This window comes from Neoarius graeffei, chromosome 6, assembly GCF_027579695.1.
Source record: "Neoarius graeffei isolate fNeoGra1 chromosome 6, fNeoGra1.pri, whole genome shotgun sequence".
Classification (NCBI taxonomy): domain Eukaryota; kingdom Metazoa; phylum Chordata; class Actinopteri; order Siluriformes; family Ariidae; genus Neoarius; species Neoarius graeffei.
Genome location: NC_083574.1, coordinates 46,926,650 through 46,947,961, shown reverse-complemented (window position 1 = coordinate 46,947,961; position 21,312 = coordinate 46,926,650). Strand labels below are relative to the sequence as shown.

General features: G+C 46.4%; 1 protein-coding gene across 4 annotated transcripts in view; it reads right to left on the bottom strand.

Annotated features, from left to right (window-relative positions):
• Positions 1-14,704, bottom strand: part of vps9d1 (VPS9 domain containing 1) — a 56,587-nt gene extending 41,883 nt beyond the window's left edge. For 3 of the 4 annotated variants that reach the window (XR_009654888.1, XM_060923725.1, XM_060923726.1), the window contains exons 1-5: positions 14,503-14,704; positions 13,992-14,064; positions 11,031-11,213; positions 10,784-10,946; positions 3,285-3,396 (exon numbers count right to left, since the gene is read on the bottom strand). Coding sequence is in view for 3 of the 4 variants with exons in the window: in XM_060923725.1 (XP_060779708.1) it covers positions 3,285-3,396; positions 10,784-10,946; positions 11,031-11,213; positions 13,992-14,064; positions 14,503-14,607 (636 nt within the window). In the remaining variant the exon portion in view is untranslated. Of the gene's footprint in view, positions 1-3,284; positions 3,397-10,783; positions 10,947-11,030; positions 11,214-13,991; positions 14,065-14,502 lie in introns of those variants that run through there. The other variant, XM_060923727.1, reaches the window with a different exon arrangement.
• Positions 14,705-21,312: the final 6,608 nt, after the last annotated feature.

Sequence of the window (21,312 nt, the reverse complement as noted above, 5' to 3'; positions counted from 1 at the left end):
GTGTGTAAAAAGGGCTAAAGAAATGTAATCTTCTCTCCTCCTTGCCCCCAAAAGTATCAAAACCACTCACAAAATTATCACTCACTGAATATAGCATAAATAGCATAAAAGCTATTTTTAGTCAATCCACTACTGGGTTTATACAATCTAACTTTACTGTCATTCATGGGTGCAGATCCCGGGGGGGACGGGGGGGGACATGACCCCCCCAATTTCTGAAAAACATTAATTGTGCCCCCCCAATAAAAATCCCCTAAATTATTCAAAATTGTACAAACAAATGTATTTTCAGACAAATGATTCCCTGTGCAGTACTTTTTGAATGCTGTGGTGAGCCTCTACGAAGTTGTGATTTATGGTTGCATGGTATGAGTTGCACACGGGCAAAAAAAAAAAAATCACTTTTGTGTCCCCCCCCCCAATCCTTACATCAGATCTGCACCCCTGCTGTCATTAGTTATCCAAAAAAAAAGAAAAAAAGTCAACTACTCACTAACAGCAGGTACACAAAATTGAACCAAACTGCTGAATTATCTTCAAGCGTGGTGTCAACTTATAGTTTACTTTACAGCTTGCTTAGCTCAGGTTTTAGTAAGAAAGCAGCCACCACAACTCATGCATCAGTTATGCATCAGACCACTATGGCTAGCTTGAAGTGGCCCAAGTGCTGATCTGAACCCCACTGAACAACTTTGGGACCTGCACCCAATCAGTGCCTGACCTCACTAATGCTCTTGTGGCTAAGTGAGCAAATCCCCTCAGCCACAGTCCAAAATTTAGTGGAAAGCCTTTCTAGAAGACTGGAGGCTGTTATAACAGGAAAGGGGGAACTAACTCCGTGTTAATGCCAGTAATTTTGGAATGGGCACATGAGCGTGTGATAGTCAGGTGTCTACATACTGTATACGAGTTCAATAATAAATAAGTTACGTAATGGTGGATTGTGATTTCCTGTACCAAAATAAAAACCCACTGGCCTGATAGCTATGCATCACAGACCCCACTTTGAGAACCACTGCTCTCATGGCGCCTTTCCATAACACTTTCTACACATCGGCAGTAGCAGTGATGACACGGGCAGCTGCCCAGGCTGGCGTAGGGTGCCCACACAAAGAAAAAAAAATCAGAATTTTGAGATTTTTGCACGATTGGTTTTCTATCACTCATAAGTCCGAGGTAGCTGGAGTGGGGGAATCTTAAATTGTGCGCCTCTAACTTCCTACAGTACCAATGCAGGGTAAACTCTGTCACCCCCAGGGTGCCATCCAAGCTAAAACCACCACTATGCATTGACATAATCGGAATAGCTCAGACTGTGAAGACTGCAGTCTGAGTAGAACAACAAAAACAAATCTACAGTGATGTATACATACGGCACAACATGCAGTTGTAATTTAATTAAACATGAATAACTTTTACCTTTTCAAAACTCAAGCCCACCTTGATACATGTCTACACATCACTGTTGTCAGCATTATCTGAACATATTTGAATTCATGCTTATAGGGCTAAAAGAGTTAGAGAGTTTTAAAATATTAATGAACTGGAATAAAGTCACTTGATATTATACTGAATTTCCTCCTACTGGAGTGTCCCCCCCCCAAAAAAAAAAAAAAAAAAAACCCTAAAATGTCCTCTATGACATCGCAACATACACTCACCGGCCACTTTAATAGGAACTTGTTGATTCTAAGATTCCTGTGCTTTACTGCAAGACTGGAACCCAGTATGGTGTTCTGCTGTTGCATGCTGAGATGCTTTTCTGCTCACCACGGTTGGAAAGAGTTGCTATATCATTTCTGGCACCTCAAACCAATCTGGCCATTTTCCTTTGACCTCTCTTATCAATCAGATGTTTCCATCCACAGAACTGTCACTGGGCGGCACGGTGGTGTAGTGGTTAACGCTGTTGCCTCACAGCAAGAAGGTCCGGGTTCGAGCCCCGTGGCTGGCGAGGGCCTTTCTGTGTGGAGTTTGCATGTTCTCCCCGTGTCCGCGTGGGTTTCCTCCGGGTGCTCCGGTTTCCCCCACAGTCCAAAGACATGCAGGTTAGGTTAACTGGTGACTCTAAATTGACCGTAGGTGTGAATGTGAGTGTGAATGGTTGTCTGTGTCTATGTGTCAGCCCTGTGATGACCTGGCGACTTGTCCAGGGTGTACCCCGCCTTTCGCCCGTAGTCAGCTGGGATAGGCTCCAGCCTGCCTGCGACCCTGTAGAACAGGATAAAGCGGCTACAGATAATGAGATGAGATCTGTCACTCATTCAATGTTTTTTTTTTTTTTTTGCACCAATCTGTATAAAGGGGCGGCACGGTGGTGTAGTGGTTAGCGCTGTCGCCTCACAGCAAGAAGGTCCTGGGTTCGAGCCCCGGGGCCGGCGAGGGCCTTTCTGTGCGGAGTTTGCATGTTCTCCCCGTGTCCGCGTGGGTTTCCTCCTGGTGCTCCGGTTTCCCCCACAGTCCAAAGACATGCAGGTTAGGTTAACTGGTGACTCTAAATTGACCGTAGGTGTGAATGTGAGTGTGAATGGTTGTCTGTGTCTATGTGTCAGCCCTGTGATGACCTGGCGACTTGTCCAGGGTGTACCCCGCCTTTCGCCCGTAGTCAGCTGGGATAGGCTCCAGCTTGCCTGCGACCCTGTAGAAGGATAAAGCGGCTACAGATAATGAATGAATGAATGAATCTGTATAAACTCTAGAGACTGTTGTGTGTGAAAACCCCAGGAGATCAGCAGTTTCTGAAATACTCAAACCAGTCCATCTGGCACCAACACCCATGCCACACACAGAGATCACAATTTTCCCCATTCTGATGTCTGAAGTGAATGTTAACTGAAGCTCTTAATTTGTATCTGCATGACGTTATGCACTGTGTTGCTGTCAAGGGATTGGCTGATTAGATAACTGCATAAAATAGCAGGTGTATGGATGTTCCTAATAAAGTGGCCGGTGAGTGTATAATCTGAGTTCGAAAACGAACTCAATGCAATCCACTCAATCCCTCCCCTCAAATCCCTCCACTTTGAGAACAGTCCATGTTGGACTTAAACTAGGAGCTTATTCAAAAAAAAAGGGTGGTGGGGAGGGATTGTGACATACTTAAAATATATAAAAGGCTTATAGCATAAGTCTTTTAGGTTAGGCAGCTGAACATACTCTACTGGTGGGAAATTGGGGTGAGGACATATGAATGAATGTGAATGGAAGTGTGGAATTAATTAGACACCTCCAAATGAGATCAATAGGGAGACTGGAACACGAATGGCTTGAGAAGATGTATTTACCAGTGATGTTTTCTGTGTGGCCTGACTGGGGGCAAGTCGTGCCAGACGTGCCTCATAATTAGCCTTTAGTTTCTGGTTCAGACATGAAGCCTCCTCAATAGGTGTTAATTCTCTGAAACACAAAATTGGATTCTGAGATTAAAATTAGATAGTGAATAAGGCATAATGAATAAAAATGAGTATTACCACAGCAGAATGTTCTCTTATTTGTTCTTTCACTAAAGCGAGAGAAAAGAGGATAACATGTCTTCTCTTGTGCCCATGCATTATTCCCTCAATTTTTATAATAATAGGCATGCACTTCTTATTCATTCTTTCAAGCTTCAATAACTACTTTATCCTGGCCATGGAATACCTGGCATGAGGCAGGACACAGACTGAATGGGAAGCCAGTCTATCACAGGGCACCATGCATACACATTCACACCTAGGAGCATGTTTTTGGGAAGTAGGGAACCGAAGAACCCAGAGGAAACCCGGACCCTGGGAGAACATGTGAAACTCCACACAGACAGAAACTAGATCTCAGACTTTATATTTTCATACTTAACACAGAAAACCAAGTTCTCTTCAAACAAAACCAGAAAAGGTTGGGACAGTATATTGAAATTAAAACTGAAAATGATTTGTAAATTATCTTTGACCTGTATGGCACTAAAAACAATACAACAGCACACTGTTTGAAGTTTTACCGCATTAATTTTATCCATCCATCCATTATCCGTAGCCGCTTTATCCTGTTCTACAGGGTTGCAAGCAAGCTGGAGCCTATCCCAGCTGACTACGGGTGAAAGGCGGGGTACACCCTGGACAAGTCGCCAGGTCATCGCAGGGCTGATACATATGGCCCTTTTCCACTACCCTTTTTCAGCTCACTTCAGCTTGCTTCAGCTCACTTCAGCCCGACACGGCTCGCGTTTCGACTACCAAAAACCAGCACGACTCAGCTCGCTTCAGCCCTGCTTAGCCCCTAAAACTCGCACCGTTTTGGAGTGGGGCTGAAGCGAGCCAAAGCGAGCCGAGTGAGGCTGGGGGCGTGAGCAGACACTCCCCTGTGCACTGATTGGTGAGGAGGAGTGTCCTCACATGCCCACACACGCCCCGCGAGCACGCTGGGATCTGTAAACACCGTAAACCCGGAAGAAGAAGAATTACGAATTACGAGAATTTCTGAAGCCTTATGCGCCTCGCCTCATCTATATGCTCTTGCCAGTATCTGTTGGCGTTGTCGGTGACAACAAGCCACAGAACCAAGACCAGCAACACTAACGACTCCATGTCCTCCATGTTTATTGTTTACTATTCGGGTCGTGAGACTACCGCTTAAAAGATCACTGATGTCACTGTTTGCGCTGCTTAACGACATCATGTGACGTCCACCCACTTTCGCTAACTCCACCCAAAGTGTCCACCCACTTCCAGCCAGCACGGTTCAGCGCGGTTGTAGTCGAAATGCAACTCCAACAGCCCCGCTCAGCCCGACTCAGCACGGCACGGCTCAGCCCGACTCAGCCGCATTTGTAGTGGAAAAGCGGCAATAGACACAGACAACCATTCACACTCACATTCACAGCTACAGTCAATTTGGAGTCACCAGTTAACCTAACCTGCATGTCTTTGGACTGTGGGGGAAACTGGAGCACCCAGAGGAAACCCATGCAGACAGGGGGAGAACATGCAAACTCCACACAGAAAGGCCCTCGTCGGCCGCTGGGCCCGAACCCGGACCTTCTTGCTGTGAGGTGACAGTGCTAACCACTACACCACCGTGCCGCCCCATGAATATTACTCTTTTTCAAAATAAAAAATTTCAATTTTGATTCTTGCAACACATTTCAAAAAGTTAGGACAGTAAAGCATTTACCACTGTTGCCATTCCTTCTCACAATACTTAAAAGATGTTTGTGGGATTGAAGATGCCAAGTTAATTCACGGGGACAATAGAAACTGGGATAAGTGGATAGATCCTCTGTTATTCACAGTGCGCGAGGTCTCACAAGCCTCCACTGAGTATCCCCCATTTGAATTGTTATACGAGCACAAGCTCCATGGCGCCTTGGATGCCGTTAGAGAAAATTGGGGGAAGGGATCTTCACGAAGCAAAAACGAAATTCAGTACTTTCTTGACCTGAGAGCAAAACTCTACGCACAGAGTCACATAACCCAAGAGAATTTGCTACAGGCTCAAGAACATCAAGCCCGCCTGTACAACAAAAGGACAAAGCCAAGGGAATTTGCACCAGGAGAAAAGTGCTCATTTTACTGCCCACATCAAGCTTCAAATTACTCGCCAAGTGGCAAAGACCCTTTGAGGTCACAAGGCAAATAAGGGAAGTCGAATATGAGGTCAGGTGCACAGATAGGGGCGATGCATGTCAAATTTACCACCTCAGAAACCCTGGAGAGAGGAGGTTCCTGTGGCTCTGGCAACAGTAGTTCCCAAGACGGCGGAATTGGGACCAGAGGTAAGTCCAAAAGATGCGGCCCAATTCACCCCGCTCTCCTGTGGAGACCACCTTTCACCATTCCAGAGAGCACAGGCATCTGGCCTACAGTCAGCTGTAGGAAAGACGCCTCCCCAGCCTGAGTCGGGTGGTGAGGGTCTGTGGCAGTGGGGGTGTGGTCGAGTGTCGGCTGTGAATAGCGAGAGTCAGGTTGAACCAGCAGGTAACGTGATGAGTTACACCTATGTCTAATTACTGGCTGTCTATTAACGTGTGTCTTGCAGATGGCCAGTCACATGAGAGTGAGCTGTGTTCCCCAATGTGTGCACGTGCATGCATACGTGTTAGGCTACATCCACACGACAACGGCAACGAGATGTTATTAAAAAAATATGTCCACATGGGCAACGGATCAGTAAAATATCAGGTACATATGGCAACGCAACGCTTGCTGAAAACGATGCAATACACATGCCACACCTCTAGGGGCGCTGTAAGACGGTCCCTTCGGAGACACCAGAACAATAGAAGTAGTAAGGACGCATGCGCATAAACTATTATACGCGAGACTTCATATTAGCCACAAAGTCAGAAAAATCTGTTCGTAAAATTACATTATAATGACCAAATACAATGAAAAGTATTTTTCCAGTCTCACCTGTGAAAGGTAATCCCATGTGATCTCGTTTGAATGGCAAACCTGTTGGTACAGTTAAACGCAGCACATGAATGAGGCATCTTTATTCTCCGCTTTGACCCATCCAATATGGTGGCGAGGATGACGTATGATTCTACGCGGAAGGCGGCGTCTTTAATGGTCCGGAATAAATTGAATGCTACACGTTGATGGATTAATTTGTTCTTCTACGCCCTTTTTGAGGAATGTATTGTAGGACTTAAACCAACATCTGAAGAGGTGAGATCGCTCCTTTTTTTTCCCTATTTTTGCTGGCGGGATTGACTCTGCCCTAACTCTCTCTCTCTCTCTCTCTCTCTCTCTCTCTCACTTTGCACCATTACACAATAAATACTCACAGTGAAAATATTTTGTAAGCGTGTTTCATGAACCAAGTTATAGGATTTGTTGACAACTCGCATTGAGTTCGTTACACTTCTACCCGGCGTGAAGCACATGTGGTTGTGATGTCATCATAAACAAATCCGTTCTACTCATCCAGACGACTTCACAACGGCGCCGTTGCCAGATCTTTCCACTCTGGAACCCGTTCTCAAAAGATTTCGTTTTGGGGCGCCCAAAACGCCGGTGCCGTGTGGACGCCAGGCCAAAACGATAAACAATTTTATCGGATTCACTTGAATCCGTTGCCGTGTGGACAGGGCCTAAAGGGCAATTTATGCTGACAACCCAGTCCTCGCAGACGGTGTCGCAGACAGTGTCTGCGTAGCCCCCCCACCTTCGCAGATGCTCTGCGCGCACCTCCCAAAAATTGTGACCACCGCAGAAGCCTCGCAGACAGCGCCGCAGACAAGAGGGCTCTGATTGGTCCACTCTACCCGCTGTACACGCACTTCCGCTTCCCTACTTTCCCGGTTTGTTTTGTTTTCACGACCGGCATTTTTAAAAACACGAGCGAAGATGGAGCAGCATGAAGAGCGGTTGATTGAGGAAGTGAGGAAGTACGGACATCTATACAACTCCAGTTCTAGTCATTATGAAAAAAAAAGTTCTAGTCATTATAAGTAACCGGAGGATAAACACTTCACTAACCACACCCACCAACTACTCCTAGCGACTTCGCGCCCCCTTGCGTTGTGCCGGTGAATAACATCGCGCACGCCTATTCCCCCGCTCAACAATAAATTACAACTGTCTGCGAAAAGCTATCTGCGAAAGCCTTGTCGCAAGAGCATGCAGAGGCCTTAAGTCTCACTGAAAAGTGAACATTAAAATAAAGCGCACCTTGAACTGTTGTGCCTGTTCCAGATCCTCACTGCCCCAACTCAGGAAGGTGTTACACACTATTTCCCCTTTTGGGAATTGCTAATACCATATGGGAAAAGTAGGGGCTGATTTTTGATGACATTTGGAAATATATCAAGCAACACTTTCTTAACACGCATGCTGCAAGGATCCATCCTCTATCACAAATCTGATAGCCATGACAAATCAATTTCACATGTCAATATCCAGAGTAAATATCCCCATTACAGATATGTGCAGTGTTATGAGTCAAAAAATAAAAATAGCTAAACAAAGACTGAAAGGGGTCAAACTGATAGTGGAACATGTCCATATCATAGTTCTCAGAGACAGGAATTTTTATATCCTTTATTCAAGGTCCATGCACATACAATAACAGACAGCACACACGTAAATGCATAGATATTGTGCAACAGATGGGATTTTGAATGATTCTTGGACAGATGACAAAGGGGACAAAATAAAGAAACCGTTCATAAGTACTACAAAAAAAAAAATAGGCATTCTATCCAAATATTTTAAACAACGCAAAATCAAAAATGTTGGGACGGTATGTAGAAATTGAAATTAAAACGGAAAACAATGATTTGTGAATAATCTTTGACCTGTATTGCACTAAAAACAATACAACAGCACATTATTTAATGTTTTACCTCGTGTTATTCTTTTTTTCAAAATAAACACTTAATTCAATTTTGATTCTTGTAACACATTTCAAACAACAATGACCACAAGCTGACTAATTTATGTCTATCTCTGAGATAATCTGTACACAATATATACATATCACTCCAAGTATACGGCGGCACGGTGGTGTAGTGGTTAGCGCTGTCGCCTCACAGCAAGAAGGTCCTGGGTTCGAGCCCCGGGGTCGGCGAGGGCCTTTCTGTGTGGAGTTTGCATGTTCTCCCCGTGTCCGCGTGGGTTTCCTCCGGGTGCTCCGGTTTCCCCCACAGTCCAAAGACATGCAGGTTAGGTTAACTGGTGACTCTAAATTGACCGTAGGTGTGAATGTGAGTGTGAATGGTTGTCTGTGTCTGTGTGTCAGCCCTGTGATGACCTGGCGACTTGTCCAGGGTGTACCCCGCCTTTCGCCCGTAGTCAGCTGGGATAGGCTCCAGCTTGCCTGCGACCCTGTAGAAGGATAAAGCGGCTAGAGATAATGAGATGAGATGAGACTCCAAGTATACGCTATTAAATTATTATTATTATTATTATTATAGTCCAACCACAGGAGTTGGTTGGACAGGTATGGACGGGTCTCTGTCTATACCGCGGTATTAACAGTTAAATCAATTCATGACAAAATTCAGACCTTCATGTATGTGGAGTCAAATAATCATGGGCAGTAACTGGTAACAGAAGCCTGTGAAAGATTCTCAAGAGATTTTATTATGAATTATGTGATTATGAATAGCGGCTAGTGGCCTAGTGGTTAGCGTGTCCGCCTCTCGATCGGGAGTTCTACTCATGGTCGGGTCATACCAAAGACCATGCACGCTGCAATACAGATGTGAGTGGGGAGTCAAACTCTCGTGGTTACCAGAGGACTAGCCCCCCACTGTAACCCTAGCTATGTAATAGGCGAGAGGCTGAGGGCTACAGAAACAGAGATCGGCGCCGCCCTATGCGCCACATGGCGTGGGAAGGACTTTGATTTGATTGATGTCTCATCTCATTATCTGTAGCCGCTTTATCCTGTTCTACAGGGTCGCAGGCGAGCTGGAGCCTATCCCAGCTGACTACGGCGAAAGGCGGGGTACACCCTGGACAAGTCGCCAGGTCATCACAGGGCTGACACATAGACACAGACAACCATTCACACTCACATTCACACCTACGGTCAATTTAGAGTCACCAGTTAACCCAGGGGTGGGCAATTATTTTTTCCATGGGGCCACATGAGAAACAGAAAATTTTGTGGAGGGCCGGACCAAAAGGCTGAACTAAATTCTGCATAATATTAATTATATTTCTTTATATAAAACAATAAATAACATTGTTCTTACAAGCTGCTAAGACTGGTAATAATCTGGAAAAAATGAGGTTGCCTTACAAAAAAAATGTCATTTATTCAATCAAATTTCCCAAAACAATGGTTAACAAAATGTGAACGTTTGTACCATTTTTTTTCAGTCACATTCACCCCAAAACACAATAAAGACATCACAATATTGTCTTTCTACTCCAAATATCAAGCAAGATACATCATATTATAATAATGATGCCCACATTTGTAGTCGAATCACCTCATTTGGTGCTTTTCGCCGGAGATCGGCTCCGGCGCCTGCTGGTGACGTCACACTATGTGATTGGCTGGACCGTTTGAAGGATGACGTACAAGTTTGTGGTTCGTCTGGACAAATTATGGAAGTAGTTATCGCGCGATTAGGTTTCGTGGGATTTCATGTCATTTTCATGTCGCGCGCATTGCGTTTTTGTTGAACACAACTTCAAAATAAAAGCAATGCACATTCAATCCATGCATGAGGTAAAATTAGAAAATACGTTTATTTTGTAATTTCTCATTAACCTTACGCGGGCCGGTCAGAATGAATCAAAGGGCCGGATGCGGCCTGCGGGCCGTAAAATGCCCAGGTCTGAGTTAACCTAACCTGCATGTCTTTGGACTGTGGGGGAAACCGGAGCACCCGGAGGAAACCCACGCGGACACAGGGAGAACATGCAAACTCCACACAGAAAGGCCCTCGCCGGCCCCGGGGCTCGAACCCGGACCTTCTTGCTGTGAGGCGACAGCGCTAACCACTACACCACCGTGCCGCCCCATTTGATTGATGTGATTATGAAATCATTCGGCACTGAGCACATCTACTCTACACAAACAAGCTCGACATATTTGAATGTTTTATCAATATATAAGATTATATAAATGTGCTTGTATTGACCCCTGAGAATGAATGTACAATACTTAGTTGGGGGAATCAATAATTCTTCTATGATTAGACACAAATTTGAGATCAATAAGTAATGGTCTTGTTTAACCTGATAACCCATGAGAAGATGAAAGTTTTTGGATTCTTTTTGGAAAGTTTTTGGACTCTGCACTGCAACGATTGTTTTGTGGAACGGTTATGAGGCAATGAGTTACTCACTTTTTGTTGTCTTGTGACTCCATGACTTGTAGCTTCTGGAATAGTTCAGGAGGCAGGAAAGGACAGTTTTCCCCCTTACTTTCTGAGAGCACTCTGTGATGTTGAGAGTTCTGCTCAATCAGGTATAATTTACTCGAATCCATCACTGCTTTATTGAAAGTCTCTAAAAATAGGAAAGAAATAGTGTACACTTGAATTTCTATTTTGTAGCATTCAGCAGTATCAAGAGAGTAAAAATAATGCTCACCTGATGTTTTGGTACTGGTTTGAGGGATGATCTGTGCACATGATGATGCCTGAACTGGGGTTGGAGAAGAACTATGAACAGTGGTTTCATTTCTCTTTCCTATAAAGGATTTTATTCTTTCTAAGCACTGCTCAGCCAACTTTACCATCTTCTCCACTTCCACTTCCTCCATCTCTCCCACAGCTGTCAAAGAAAGAATTCAGACAGGAAATAAAAAAAAAAGTATGTAAATATATAATTAAAAACGCTGCAAACTGGTAAAATATGCACATCAAATACTTCAAAAGCAAAGGAAATATGAGTCTGAAACAGTATTAATGGATCACCGTCATTGTTGACATAATTGAATTAATAGAATTTCCACTTGAAATCGCTCCAAACCCACATTAAGTGGTTTAAATGTAAGCCCTGACCCTTCCTGTGTGTGTGAAATTACTAATGACTTCTTGTCTTTTTGGCTGATAAACAACCACGCTGCTGGTATCAAAAAGCTGCTGGAACACAGGATATGAGGAACAAAAACAAAGACAGACCCTTCTCCAATAGTGGCTGAAGCTGAAAGAAATTTTATTGATTTGTGCTTGAGTAAACTACAAATTAACCTATTTGGTTTCCTTTCTGGTAGCACGGTGGTGTAGTGGTTAGCACTGTCACCTCACAGCAAGAAGGTTCTGGGTTTGAGCCCCGTGGCTGGCGAGGGCCTTTCTGTGTGGAGTTTGCATGTTCTCCCCATGTCCACGTGGGTTTCCTCCGGGTGCTCCGGTTTCCCCCACAGTCCAAAGACATGCAGGTTAGGTTAACTGGTGACTCTAAATTGACCGTAGGTGTGAATGGTTGTTTGTCTTTGTGTCAGCCCTGTGATGACCTGGCGACTTGTCCAGGGTGTACCCCGCCTTTCGCCCATAGTCAGCTGGGATAGGCTCCAGCTTGCCTGCGACCCTGTAGAACAGGATAAGCGGCTACAGATAATGGATGGATGGGTTTCCTTTCTGAAAAATCCCCATTTCACTACCATAACCAACACTGAACCGTTTCTTTGATATCTACCTACCTATACGAGTCATATACATGGCTACATATACTCATGATTCATACAGTATGATTTAAAGGAATAATCAGCAATTGTTGTTTCTTTCTTTGGACTGAGGAAGGAAACCGGAGCACCCGGAAGAAACCCACACAGGCATGAGGAGAACATGCGAACTCCACACAGAAAGGCCTTGGCTGACCACCAGGTTCGAACCACTGTACCGCCTAGTGGAATTTAGCTTACTCTAAATAAAAAACAGATAAAGCCCATCCCTTGTTTTCCCTCCAAAGCCACACTTCCTGAATCGAAAAGCAAGAAGTAAAGCCTCCTTGTCCTGACTGATTGTTTGAAGGTAGTCCATGTACAGTAACTTTTTTCTCTCGTTTGGGGGCATGAGGCATCTGTGGGGCACAGACATGAGAGTTTCTTCTCTGAGCAGATATTCGACTGACTGCCAAGAATGTATGGAGCCAAGAATGGGAGAATGAGGGAAAGGCATGGCCTAAGTTTATTTATCCTTTATTTTACCAGGAATGTCCCATTGAGATACATTATTTCTTCTTCCAGGGAGTCCTGACCAAGGTGGCAGCAAATAAAAAAAGTTTCAAGATGTGATATTAAACTTTGTCTTTTCAACATTTTGGAAATTGTTTGTGTTCATTGAGATATTGTTTAAAATGTTACTTGTTAAAGGGGGTGTACTCATTTACGCTCAGCACTGTAGAACATGCAATATTAACACATACGCACACAGGCATTCCAAAAAATGAAAATAAAGTAAACACAGACTAACAGACTAAGCACATAGACATTCCAGATGTCAACATTCCAGATGTTAAGGACAAGAAAAAAAGATATAAGGGGTTAAAAATTATGAAAAACAATAGCATTGTTGTGTGAGAACTGAGTTTAAAAGATTTTTGAAGACATTTAGTGAGGGTAGGGAGTCCAAATTTAAAGTATTTTGTAATGTACTACACTCGTGCTGCATATAAACTAAAAGCAGATTTGCCCAGTTCTGTCCGTGTAGGTAACAGTTAAAGAAGAAGAAAGCTTTATTTGTCACATGCACAGTGAAATTCATCCTCTGCATTTAACCCATCTGAAGCATTGAACACATGCACACACACCCAGAGCAGTGGGCAGCCATACTAGAGCACACGGGGAGCAGTCAGGGGTTCGGTACCTTGCTCAAGGGCACTTCACAGTCCTAACTGCATGTCTTTGGTGGAAACCCACGCGGACACGGGGAGAACATGCAAACTACACACAGAAAGGGCCTCGCCGACCGCTGGGCTCGAACCCGGAACCTTCTTGCTGTGAGGCAACCGTGCTAACCACTCCACCACCAAAGCAGCTTTGGGACCAAAAGGTCACCAGTTCGATTCCCTGGACTAGCAGAAATTTCTGAAGTGCCCTTGAGCATCCCCAGGCTGCTCTGGGTATGTTGTACATCTCATCTCATTATCTCTAGCCACTTTATCCTGTTCTACAGGGTCGCAGCAGCCTATCCCAGCTGACTACGGGCGAAAGGCGGGGTACACCCTGGACAAGTCATCACAGGGCTGACACATAGACACAGACAACCATTCACATTCACACCTACGGTCAATTTAGAGTCACCAGTTAACCTAACCTGCATGTCTTTGGACTGTGGGGGAAACCGGAGCACCCGGAGGAAACCCACACGGACACGGGGAGAACATGCAAACTCCGCACAGAAAGAAGCTTCAAACCCAGAACCTTCTTGCTGTGAGGCAACCGTGCTAACCACTCCACCACACCACCGAAGCAGCTTTGGGACCAAAAGGTCGCTAGTTCGATTCCCTGGACTATCAGAAATGTCTGAAGCGCCCTTGAGCATCCCCAGGTTGATAAGAGCGTCTGCGCAATGTCATATTAGATTCAAAATCACTGATTTTCAAAGTCACCTTTACATGATGCATCCTGAAGGAGGGCATGAGAAATGTAGTTGACACTCCTCAAGTACTCACAGTATGCTTCCTAAAAAAAAAAAAAAAGTAGAAGAAGAAGAAGACTAGATATGCAATTCATTTCCTCAATCACATGATTATGACAGTGTAAAGGTCATAGAGACTAATTTAGAAATATAACAGGGAAAATTATGGTCTAACTTCGTTTATTCAAAAGGCACAGATTCCCAATAATAACAGCAGCCACAACACCACAAACTGCTTAGCTAGGCAAGTTCAGTGTTTAAGCAAACACTACACACACAGGACACAGTCAAACAGGCCAATAAAATGCAATGTCACTGCAGGTAGAGGGGATACCAGTGTATTTAGGACGGTAGCATTCTGGCAGTATGTTATTTTTAATGTAACGTTACTATCTAGTAGACTTTAAAATAGTGTATGCAGGTTTTTTTTTTTCTGGATGCCCATAGTTTCTGTATCATCTGTCACAAGCGTTCTTAGTTACCTTATGCCTGTTACCAGAATCCAACTGAATAGCCACTTTTACGAGTCGCATTGCATTTTGAAGAGGTCTGTGACTGATGTCATGAGCAGGACAGGTCATTGACATAATTATAATAATTTTATAATAATAATCTGGGGTTAAAAAAGCAATATCCTCATAATAATACGGTCAATGAACCAGTAAACAAAGAGTGACGTGAGGCAGAAATGCCAACAAAAAACCCGGAAGTATTTCTTTTCAAAATAAAAGTCATCTTTGCCTGCGAGATGAATGTGAAAGTTACTATCTAAATAACTGATAGAATCTCTCATCTCATCTCATCTCATCTCATTATCTCTAGCCGCTTTATCCTGTTCTACAAGGTCGCAGGCAAGCTGGAGCCTATCCCAGCTGACTACAGGTGAAAGGTGGGGTACACCCTGGACAAGTCGCCAGGTCATCACAGGGCTGACACATAGACACAGACAACCATTCACACTCACATTCACACCTACGGTCAATTTAGAGTCACCAGTTAACCTAACCTGCATGTCTTTGGACTGTGGGGGAAACCGGAGCACCCGGAGGAAACCCACGCGGACACGGGGAGAACATGCAAACTCCACACAGAAAGGCCCTCGCCGGCCACGGGGCTCGAACCCGGACCTTCTTGCTGTGAGGCGACAGCGCTAACCACTACACCACCGTGCCACCCCCATCCATTATCTGTAGCTGCTTTATCCTGTTCTACAGGGTCGCAGGCAAGCTGGAGCCTATCCCAGCTGACTACGGGCGAAAGACGGGGTACACCCTGGACAAGTCGCCAGGTTATCACAGGGCTGACACAGAGACAAACACATTCACACCTACAGTCAGTTTAAAGAAAGAAAGGAAGCATAACTTTATTCATCACACACTTGTGAAATTTCCTCTCTGTATTTAACCCATCTGAAGCAGTGAACACACACATGCACACACGTGTGAGCAATGAGTACACACACATACCCAGAGCAGTGGGCAGCCATGCTAACAGCGCCCGGGGAGCAGCTGGGAGTTAGGTGCTTCGCTCAAGGGCCTAAGGCCGTCCCATATTAACCTAACCGCATGTCTTTGGACTGTGGGGGAAACCGGAGCAAACCCACGCAGATACAGGGAGAACATGCAAACTCCACACGGAAAGGCCCTTGTCAGCCGCTGGGTTCAAACTCAGAACCTTCTTGCTGTGAGGCAACCGTGCTAACCACTACACCACCATGCCACCCCTAAAGCCTCCCATCGGGGAATCGAACCCTGGTCTTCTACGTGATAGGCAGAGATACTGTCCACTATACTAACGAGAACAACATTATAAGAATTTAGAGCCACCAATTAGCCTAACCTGCATGTCTTTGGACTGTAGGGGAAACAGGAGGAAACCCACGCAGACACGGGGAGAACATGCAAACTCCACACAGAAAGGCCCTCGCCAGCCGCTGGGCTCAAACCCAGGACCTTCTTGCTGTGAGGCGGCAGTGCTAACCACTACATCACCGTGCCGCCCCAGTTGAATATATCTGTTTGAAAATTTACAGTTGTAGAATCCTCGAGGATGTATATCTGGGGAACCCTTAAATGGAGACATGTTTTTGTAACGACCTACATAAAAACTTTAAAGCTAGGCTGCCTTTCAGATTTTTCAAGTGGACGTCATAAAAAGAATTTTCCCTGACTCCCAATTATTTTTGTTTAGTGGACCAAAAGCGACTGAATTTGAATCACAGACTTCCAGTTTTATTTATTTTTTTAAAAAAAGAACAATTAATGAATTTAAGGTCACATGGCTCTAAATTCTCTGCTATTTTTTCTTGCTTCACCGTGACCCAATTCAAGATACTACGTCATGCATCACGTGGTGGGCTTTCCCCGTTCGCGTAATGCATTGTGGGATACAAATTTGAAACAGGAGATAAGAATGAAGGACGTAAATGTGCGAATGAAATGTGAATGGCCGACTACAGTAACGGAAAGAGATAAGAAAAGACGTTATGTTGTGAAGGAAAAGAAACACAGGACCAAACTAATCAATATCGGCAGTCAGCGAGCACCTCTGTGTGATCAGCTGTTTGTTTAGTGACAGAATGATGTGACTGTTAGTGCATGGTCAAAGGTGAACCTGTAGATGGCAGTAATGCAACACTGTGGATGCCGGCTTTCGGAAAACCCAAAAGAAGAAGAAGAAGGTAAACCTGCGCATGCGCACACGGACTTCCTCTGTCTGCTTGATTGCATGAAGCGAGCAATTTCATGCACATTATTTGCTCGGGAATCCCCCAAATTAAATAACTTCCCAGCCACAGAATGGCCTGATATTTTGTGAGATATAACAGAAATAAACATATATCACAATAACCAAATTTCAGAGGAAACTAAATTTCACCAATTTTTTGAAATCGAAAGGCCATCTAGCTTTAAAGGAGCCGGCTTATCCTCCCAGAAGCCTCTGTGCCAAGTGTCATCATTTTTGCATCCGTTGACATTCCACTATTTGAAAAACAATCCGGTAACATTCTAAGCCATAGACCATAAACTGTAATTTAAAATTGAAGATATTTTGTCAAAGTATCTATGCTTGAAATTCTTTTGACTGGTCTCTTCCATTTTCATATGGTTATTGCACTGTAATGGACCAGAAACTGTTAGGACTAGGACTGTTTTGGCCTCTAGAGGCCGCTGTTATTTCCTTTTCATGTCGTGTTTATTTTGGCCTCTAGAGGCCGCCACTGTTCCTGTGTTTTGTGTTTGTGTTAATTGCCTAATTATCTTCACCTGTGTCCTTAATTAGTTTGTCTATTTATACCCCTGAGTTCAGTCCTCTTGTCACGGAGTCTTTGTGCTGTTATGTTTATCTCCAGTTTCCTTTGTACTGTGTTTTTTGATCTTCTTAGCTTTTGTATTTTTGCACTTTGCTTTTCTTTTGGATTTTACTCTTTGGTTTTTTTTTGTCTTTTGTTTTGCCCTGTATATAGTGTATATAGTTTAAATAAACCTTTTGATTCTTTTTCTACTTCCGCCTCACGCCTCTGCATTTGAGTCATCCCCCTGGTGGCCTAGTGGGGGTTTGCTGGATTATCACACCAACGAACCAGGTTCGAATCCCAGCAAAACCCTAACAGAAAGACTCCGTCATGACCGACTCAGCAGAGGCTGCTTCAACTGTCTACCCGGCCAACCTTCAGGGAATTATGGCAGCTTTGACACGCTTCGGAGCGACCATGGACGCTCATGGACGTACGCTCACCAGCCAACGTGAGGCCCTCGCTCACCACGAGGAACTGCTTCAGCAAATTGGGAAAACCCTGGCACAGCTGACATCTCTGCCTGCATCTCCTGCTCCTGATCCAGTTCCTGCTCCTGATCCAGCTCCCACTCCTGCTCCAGTGCCTCCTGCAATGCTGCCTTCTTCACCTCGCGAACCCAGCCTTCCTGCACCACAGAGGTATGACGGCAAGCACAGTGAGTGCCGAGAGTTCCTTACCCAGTGTCAACTCACCTTTGAGCTTCAGCCTACCACCTACACTACGGATCGCCGCAAGATTGCCTTTGTGATCACCTTATTAGCTGGTAAGGCGCGAGCCTGGGCTACTGCTATCTGGCAAAGACAGGGACCTGAGTGCTTTGATTTCCAGCTGTTTTCTGAAGAGATGCTTCGGGTCTTCGATCAGGCAGACATCAGTACCGACGCAGCCCGAAAGCTCATGTCCATCCGGCAAGGAGGAAGCGTCGCAGATTACGCCATCTCGTTCCGAACACTCGCAGCAGTAAGTGGATGGAACGAGACTGCCCTGGTGTCAGCCTTCCACCATGGTCTGTCTGACCCCATCAAGGACGGTCTGGCCTCTATTGGATGCCCAAGTGACCTCGAAACCCTCATCTCACATGCTATTCGTCTGGACAACAGGATGAGAGAACGCCACCAAGCCTTGAGCCCCCCCAGCCTCCCTACCTCTACCTGGAGACCGTCTACCTCCTTCAGTGACTGTCCAGAACCCATGCAAGTGGGTCGTACTCGCCTCTCCGCATCTGAGAGGGAGCGCAGAAGGAGGGACAAGTGCTGCATCTACTGTGGCAAGCCTGGTCACTTCCGAGCATCATGTCCCGAACTCTTGGGAAAAGGACCGCCCCGTTCAGCCGAGGGAGGGTTGTGACGGGGCCTACCCTCTCTCCCGGACTCCCTGGCCAAGGAATCTACATCCCGGTCTCCATCTCCTGGGGTGAGTCTGTCCACTCTTGTCAAGCTTTGATAGACTCAGGGGCGGCTGGGAACTTTATGGATATTCACTTCGCCCAAAGCATCAATATACCTACTGCACCTCTTGAAGTCCCTCTGTCTGTGTCTGCCCTCGATGGCCAAGCGTTAGGTGATGGAAGAGTCACTCAAGTTACTTCTCCAGTTTTCCTCCAGTCTCAAGGTCACAAGGAAGAAATATCCCTGCACCTGATTCCTTCACCTGAGTTCCCAGTTATTCTAGGCCTTCCTTGGCTTACTCGCCACAACCCTCGCATAGACTGGGTAACAAGCCAGGTTGTGGAATGGGGCCCTGCATGCCATGCCTCTTGTCTGCTCTCTAGCTCTCCTGTGTCTCCTGCCGAGCCCCCTGATCTCACCGAGTTATCTCAAGTTCCCACAGAGTACTGGGATCTCAAGGAGGTATTCAGCAAGAGCAGGGCCGCCGTTCTTCCTCCGCACCGGGCCTACGACTGTGCCATCGACTTGCTCCCTGGGACTACCCCTCCTCGTGGCAGACTGTTTTCACTCTCTCAGCCAGAACGCAAGGCCATGGAGGAATACCTCAAAGATGCCCTGGTCTCTGGGTTTATTCGACCCTCCACTTCACCTGCTGGAGCCGGCTTCTTCTTTGTCGGTAAGAAGGATGGGGGGCTCCGACCATGTATTGATTACAGGGGCCTGAATAAGATCACTGTGCGCAACCGATATCCCCTTCCGCTGATGTCCACAGCTTTCGACCTGCTCCAAGGCGCCACCGTCTTCACCAAGTTGGACCTACGGAACGCATACCACCTCATCCGTATCCGACAGGGAGACGAGTGGAAGACTGCCTTTAACACCCCGTCTGGGCACTACGAATACCAGGTGATGCCCTTCGGACTCACCAACGCACCAGCTGTTTTTCAGGCCCTAATCAACGACGTCTTAAGGGACATGATTAACCTATACGTTTTTGTCTACCTCGACGACATCCTTATCTTTTCCAAGACCGTGCAGGAGCACCGCCACCATGTCCGCCAGGTTCTCCAGAGGCTGCTACAGAACAATCTGTTCGCCAAGGCCCAGAAATGCGAATTTCATGTTCCCGAGGTCTCCTTTCTGGGATTTATTGTACGGACAGGCCAACTCCAAATGGACCCTGCCAAGACCCTGGCCGTCCGGGATTGGCCTACTCCCAAGTCCGTTAAGGAGGTTCAGCGGTTCTTAGGATTCGCTAACTTCTACCGCAAGTTCATCAGGAACTTCAGTTCTGTGGCAGCACCCATGTCAGACCTCACCAAAGGGACAGGTGGATCTTATGGCTGGTCTCCTCAGGCAGAAAAGGCGTTCAAAGACCTCAAGGACCGCTTCTGCACGGCACCCATTCTGGTTCTCCCGGACACCTCCCAACCATTCATCGTGGAGGTGGACGCCTCGGACAGTGGTGTCGGCGCGGTGCTCTCTCAACGTTCGGAAGGAAAGCTGCACCCCTGCGCTTACTTCTCCCACTGCCTGAGTCCTGCTGAGTCCCGGTACGATGTGGGGGATCGAGAACTGCTAGCGGTCAAACTGGCCCTTGAGGAGTGGAGGCACTGGCTGGAGGGAGCACAACATCCATTCCTGGTTTGGACTGACCACAAGAACCTGGAGTACCTCCAGCAAGCCAAGAGACTGAACCCTCGACAGGCTAGGTGGGCCCTGTTTTTCAGTCGGTTTGACTTCACCCTCTCATACCGCCCCGGCTCCAAGAACACCAAACCTGACGCACTGTCCAGACTGTTCTCTGCCACTAACAGGGAGAATGAAGTCGGGCCTATTATCCCTGTGTCCCGGATTGTGGCCCCTGTCCGCTGGGGTATTGAGGAGGCTGTCCGACGAGCCCAACGCCAGGACCCCGGTCCTGGGACGGGGCCACCAGGCCTCTTGTACGTCCCACATCAAGCCCGGGCCAAGGTTCTCCAGTGGGGTCACTCTTCCCCTCTCACCGCCCACCCGGGAGCTCGGAGGACCCTGGACTTCCTGAAAAGACGCTTCTGGTGGCCTAACATGGAGAAGGAAGTAAGGTCATTTGTCCTGTCCTGTGAGGTTTGCACCAGAACCAAGAACCCACGACAGCGTCCCCAGGGTCTCCTGCATCCTCTGACCATTCCCCGGCGTCCCTGGTCCCACGTGGCAGTCGACTTTATCACGGGTCTCCCTGAGTCACAAGGTAACACGGTCATTTTGGTCTTAGTTGACAGATTCTCCAAGGCCTGCCGCTTCATACCACTGTGCAAACTCCCCTCTGCTCTTGAAACTGCGAAACTTTTGTTTAATCATGTCTTCCGAGTCTTTGGTCTTCCACAGGACATCGTCTCAGACCGAGGGCCCCAGTTCTCCTCCCGAGTGTGGCACGGGTTCTGCAAGGTCATCGGAGCCACTGCCAGCCTCTCCTCTGGGTTTCACCCACAGTCCAATGGTCAGACGGAGAGGCTCAACCAGGACCTGGAAACCACCCTGCGAGGCCTGGCTATGGATAACCCGACATCGTGGAGCACCTGGCTGCCATGGGCGGAGTACGCCCACAACACCCTGCAGTCATCGGC